At 32.2% G+C, this 5,676-nt stretch overlaps 1 protein-coding gene across 2 annotated transcripts; it reads right to left on the minus strand.

Annotated features, from left to right (window-relative positions):
- Positions 1-615: 615 nt before the first annotated feature.
- LOC110728557 lies at positions 616-3,691 on the minus strand. Of its 2 annotated transcripts, XM_021908199.1 has the most exons (5): positions 3,196-3,691; positions 2,924-3,111; positions 2,653-2,815; positions 973-1,167; positions 616-823 (listed from the first exon to the last, which is right to left on the minus strand). In XM_021908199.1, the coding sequence occupies exons 1-4, from the start codon at positions 3,271-3,273 to the stop codon at positions 1,015-1,017; spliced, it is 582 nt and encodes a 193-aa protein (XP_021763891.1). In that variant the 5' UTR covers positions 3,274-3,691; the 3' UTR covers positions 616-823; positions 973-1,014. The 2 variants fall into 2 exon arrangements, with proteins under 2 accessions (XP_021763891.1, XP_021763890.1); XM_021908198.1 differs by lacking the exon at positions 616-823 and having other exon boundaries at positions 834-1,167; positions 3,196-3,690.
- Positions 3,692-5,676: the final 1,985 nt, after the last annotated feature.

Below are 5,676 nucleotides of genomic sequence, written 5' to 3' on the forward strand. Positions count from 1 at the left end.
AAGTATAATTATTAAGAAAAAATTAGTTCTCCATTATATTTACGTAGTATTTAGATAAAAATAAGGCCTGCTAGAAAGTTGTTAGAAATGCAACATCCCCGTTGTTGAAAACATAGTTCACAATGCTTGGAATTGCCAAAGAAATGTCAAAGAGATGTCAAAGAGAAATGCATGTAGAGCAGCATATATATAATCCCTTGTAGCTTCACATAGAAGTTCCAAATCACACAAATTGACACATATTAATCTTGAAGATCAGGAACTAAGATGGATAATGGAGGAAATAGGCCAATAAAGAAGGATGATATTCCAGAGTCGACAAAACGGTGCTGGGTAAGGCATTGAAGACTATATTCACCGGAAAGCCTCCATCATCGGGGGGGCAGGGAGATTCTTCAAATGGTTCAAGAGTCGCACCAGAGTAATGGTATCACTGATGTTATTAATAGGGACGAATATAGTAAAAAAAAAAAAAAAAAAAAAAAATAAAAAAAAAAAAAAATAAAAAAAAAAAAAGGTTTGGTATGTCACTGATGTATGTGTTGTTAATTTCTTATCTTTCATTTTAACAATGTAACTTATCCATTTTGTTTGAATCTTATAGCAGTTTCTTGCTTTAAACAAATTCCGAATTCACCTTTCATATTAAGAAAATCTAAGCAGCACAATCCGAGAAAGTTTCAGCATATTACATTTCTATAGAATCGACTCTGAATCTCCTCTAAGATTTTGAGGTTTGATGCTTCTTTTCCACAAATGACTTCATAATCAATTACTTTCTGCTGGAGGAACTTACTGTCAGCAAGATATTCGTTTTTTTTCCCTATAAGCAATGATATCAAACAGCACATGTCAAAATTAAACTATGTGCCGATTTTATAAAATGTTGGTCAATGCAAGAATTTTTTACACCACTCGATCCAGAACATGCCTGTAGGATGCTACGGCATAATCTCTGATGGGAGCAATTACCTCTTTTCTTTCTACTATGTACACTAGCCTACTAATTTCATATCACCACAGACTCTGAAGCTGCTCTTGCAATGTTGCTCTCAAACGTCTATTAGACTCTAGGTCACTGGCCAATTTTTCCTTCAAAGCTATAAGTTCTGACCTTCTCGCCTTAGCAGCTTGAACATCACGATTTTGTGCCTCACTGTTGCTATCCTGAATTCGCAAACAACATGAATTGAGGTGACAGATAATAAGTAAAACATTATACTGAACATTAAACACAATAACCAATACTCCATGAACATTTTCATAAGTAATTTATGAATTTCAATGAGCACTTCAAGTGCATCAGCTTTAAACAGGTTTGCCAAATCATAAATCAATGCTGAGTGGATGTTGGAAAAAAATGCATTTGTGATCCACTATAAAGTCCCAAGAAGATAACTTTGAGCATTGAAGAAGTGTAATCTCATTTCAACTGTCAATGACCTAATACAAAATGCATTATCCATGGCCTAAACGATATTGCGTAAAATTTGGCTAAAAATACTTGAAGGGTGCAATTTCTTCATTGTCATGAAGATGAAAGAAGGAAATTATTATCCATTTCTCAAATCAATTGTTCCAATGCTCGACAGATCTAGGAAGAAAGCTTAGGTTCCCTACTTCATTCACTTCCCCTTCCCTATATCTTCCTTCATTCTTTTCCCTCTATGATTTCTCACCATTGTCACCAATTAAACACACCAAAGCCCACACCATACACAATGCAATGACCTCAATTCCATCTACAACTCAGTTTGATCAGCAAAACACATCAAAAAAACAAAGTTCAGCTTCTACTCGCAGCAAAGTTAAAACCAAGCATAACTTATACTGCCCAAACCAGGCAGACTTCATACCAAAAGAATACAGCTAACCAAAGTCAAATTCATCATTCTACAATAACCTCAATAACATCATATATCAATGCGCTTATCAACATCCCCTCTACATATAACGGAAGATTGTTTGATCTTCATATCTGACCAAACACCATCACTTCACATGTATAAAGAACAGAATGTGCATTAGTGGGGGAGTTCATTAACTTAATCTTCATTATTAAAGAACTTCCTTGCTTATGCAAGCTACAGAGTTAAGAAATAGGAAGTATTTATCTATAATTCCCTACTTGAACAAAATCAAAACTCACACCAACTTTGGTGTTCAGAGTATCAACCACGGTGTCCCCGACCACTCAACACTTCTTATTTATATAAACAAATCTGAAAAATAAGGCCGATGAACACTAAAATCATACCATTTTTCATACACAGCAATTTCATTTTCTAAGTTCTATGTAATTATTTTCATGATTAACAGTACTTACAGAACTAGATAGTATGTTAATGTTAATTATCCAAATTCACCTTATCCCTGTACCTAATTACCATTATTATGTAGCATTAATTTTCATGATTAACCGAGTTTGAACACAATATCGCATTCCTCCCAGAATTCTTGTCCCTAATTAGAAACACAATATCTCATTTTTGTGGTTCCATCATCCACCAACTTTTTTTTATTAACTTCTAATCAACAATCCGCTCAAAACCAAATAAATCAACAACACTACAATGCAACTCGGCTTATATTTAGGAACGCAGAGAGTAATACAGTCCGATTACTTAATTTCAAGTTCATCACATAACTCACCTTCTCATTACCACATTGCAATTCCTTAATTCTGCTACCAATTTCTTCAGCATACTTCTGAATTCCCTTCCTAAAATCATTCATTTCAGAACATTTGAGAGCATAAAATTTATCTCTCTCTTCCTCCAATGGCTCAAGCTCCTCTACCTCAACCTTCAAATCCCTAACCAGCAACACATTACAAACAAATCAACACAAACTAACGAATTAAATTCAAATAAAATCACAACTTAATCAAATTGAATTCAATACAATTTCCAGTAAATCGAACCTCAATTGTTGAGCACGGGATAGAAATTGACGATCCAAAAACTCAATTTCGGATTTGAGTGACGAGATTTTGAAGTTATCTGATGCAAATTTTTGATCTAAGATCAAGCATCTCTGTTCCAGTAATCTGATTTTGGCGTGTTTAGCTGATAATGATAGGGATTTCCTCTTTTGTAACTCTTTCTCATCCTACAAATTGGTAGTTTACTTTCCAATTTTAGAGTATGAGAGGGAGTGAGATGATGATAATGGAGAAGAATGAAGAGGGAAAACCTGGAGGAGAGAGAGTCTTTGATTACGAGTGGACTCCATATCTCCAAGCCTTTCTTTGAATGCTGATTGAAGCGCCATTGATGAGTTGCTTGCTCACTTGCTCCTGCGAATTCTGCAATAGTGATTTTGGATTTTGAGTGCAGTAAAATTAACTATGATTCCGTCATTGTTTTATTTTTTTAAAAAAAATTAAATCCAAAATCTTTTTTTTTTTTTTTTTTTTTTTTTGAATCCAAACACTTTGATTAAACACGTTTTGTCGATTACTAAGTGTCTAGTAGGGATGATAATTTTAAATAGATATCCAATTAACTTCATCTACTCAATATAAATAATTGGGCGAAAATTTGCTTTAAATAGTTGAAAGGCAGGTGATGGATGAAGAATGAGTGACAAATCGGATTTTGATTTGGATGGAGCTCTACTTTATCCGTCATCAATTTGCCTATCATTTAATTCGTTGTCCACCCATTTAACAAAGAAAAAATAAGTAGTAGGTTGGTTTGTGAGTGAATGATATTTGTGAGCCATTATAAGAATAATTACTGCGTTGATTAAGGTGGTATTATATTTGCGTTTGTGAGTCGAATGAATGCTAATATGTAAAACGTGCTCTACTAATTTGAGTGAAAATTATACATATTGCTTAATAATTAAAAGATTGCTTTATTTAGCTTTGCTAAAAATAAAAATAGAAAAACACAGAGCACCATTGATTAATTTTATATTTAGTTAGAAAATCTAACGTAGAATGAAAAATTAACATCGATAATCTTGATATATTCATAAAAAATAATAAATTATAATTATCACCCTTTAAGTATTTGACCCACCCAATTCACTAAAATGACGGACGGATCATATACGGATGGCGAGTGGAGTGATAGGATGGATGCGGGTGAAGCTCCATCCGACCTAATCTGATCTATTACCATTTCTAATTAGAATATTTGTCAACTTAAAATTGTTTATACATATGAGTATTCCCGTTGTACTGTATACAAACATTTAATACATCATTTTGTTTTGGACACGTGTCAATATACAAATTTGATTACTAATATCTTTAATATAATGTTAATTTACCATTTAAAATAGTGATATTATGAAAATAAATAACATTAATAACATTTGGTTTCTTCAAAAAAAAAATTAACATTTGGTTTCTATGAACGGTTTTTATTGATAAAAAAAAATATAAAAATAAATAAAAAAAATAAAGTTAAAGTTAGTAAGTAATGCATGCAAAAGTTAAAGTGATGTATTTATATAACTATGGAGGGAATATAAATCATAAAAAAATTAATATTCAGAAACTAAATATTAAGACGAATCTAACAAATAAACATAAACATTGATCAAATATATTATATGAATATTGTAAAAATCAAAATTAAGCTCTTAGAAATAATGAAAGAAGGAATGTTATATACGAAGTACTTACGAACTATATGACTCAAATGGCAATACGTAAACATTCATGGTGTTATTGTTATGGGTCCAGTCCACATATAACATGTTTTAAGCCATTTAACTTTTAGGCCCAAAATGATGCTTAAAGAGTTTTGGTTCATTTGAACTTGGTATCTCGTAGAAGCTTTGTGAGTACTTGACTTTAGATCTAGTATCCTAAAATCAACAAAGGACATGAGGAGCAACAAAATACACACACGTAGCAGTGTCAATTTGGGTAACTAGATGAAGTTTGAGTTGAATCACAACAGGTCGAGTATGTTCAGGTCAAGGTTATCCTTTAACCCACCTTGATGTGGGTCGGGTCAATTTCGGGTCAAGATCTGTCGGACCAGAGCTGGTTTAAGTCGGATCAATTTTAGACCGATTTATATTCAGTTCGGATAAATTTGTATCGGGTTCAAAATGAGTTTGGCCTGGTTAATTTTGGTTTAGATGACTTTGGGTCTGATTGATTTCGGTTCGCTTGATTCTGATTCGATTAAGTTCGATTTAATTTGATTTGGATAAGGTTGATTCATTGGGTCACTTCCAATTCATATCATTGTTGGGTTTTGCTAAATATGGGTCCAGTTGACCAAATTCAAGATTCAAATAAATTCTTTTTTAAACTAGAGTAATTATTGAACTATTTGCCTTGTTAATGGGTCACTATCTGGTTATTTATGTGTCATTTTTCATATCGAGTCACTAATACATACTTACGTAGTATTAGTTTTCTGAATAGATGTGTCATTTTTATCTTTAAGCCAAATTAAAATTGAATTAATAAACTAATGACATATTAATAGATGATAGCCACATATTGATTAAATTGAACTTGAGATTAGTTAATACAACAAATTGATTAAATTAAAGAAATATACTATTATACAGCATTACAAATCAAAAATTAAAAATTGTGAAATAAAGAAATCCTTCAAATAAAATACGATCGTGGAATAGAACTTACACTGTGAAACATCGATCTCTCATTCAGATCTTTAGAATATACAACCTTTTGGAGAG

This window comes from Chenopodium quinoa, unplaced genomic scaffold, assembly GCF_001683475.1.
Source record: "Chenopodium quinoa cultivar QQ74 unplaced genomic scaffold, ASM168347v1, whole genome shotgun sequence".
In the NCBI taxonomy this organism is placed as follows: Eukaryota; Viridiplantae; Streptophyta; class Magnoliopsida; order Caryophyllales; family Amaranthaceae; genus Chenopodium; species Chenopodium quinoa.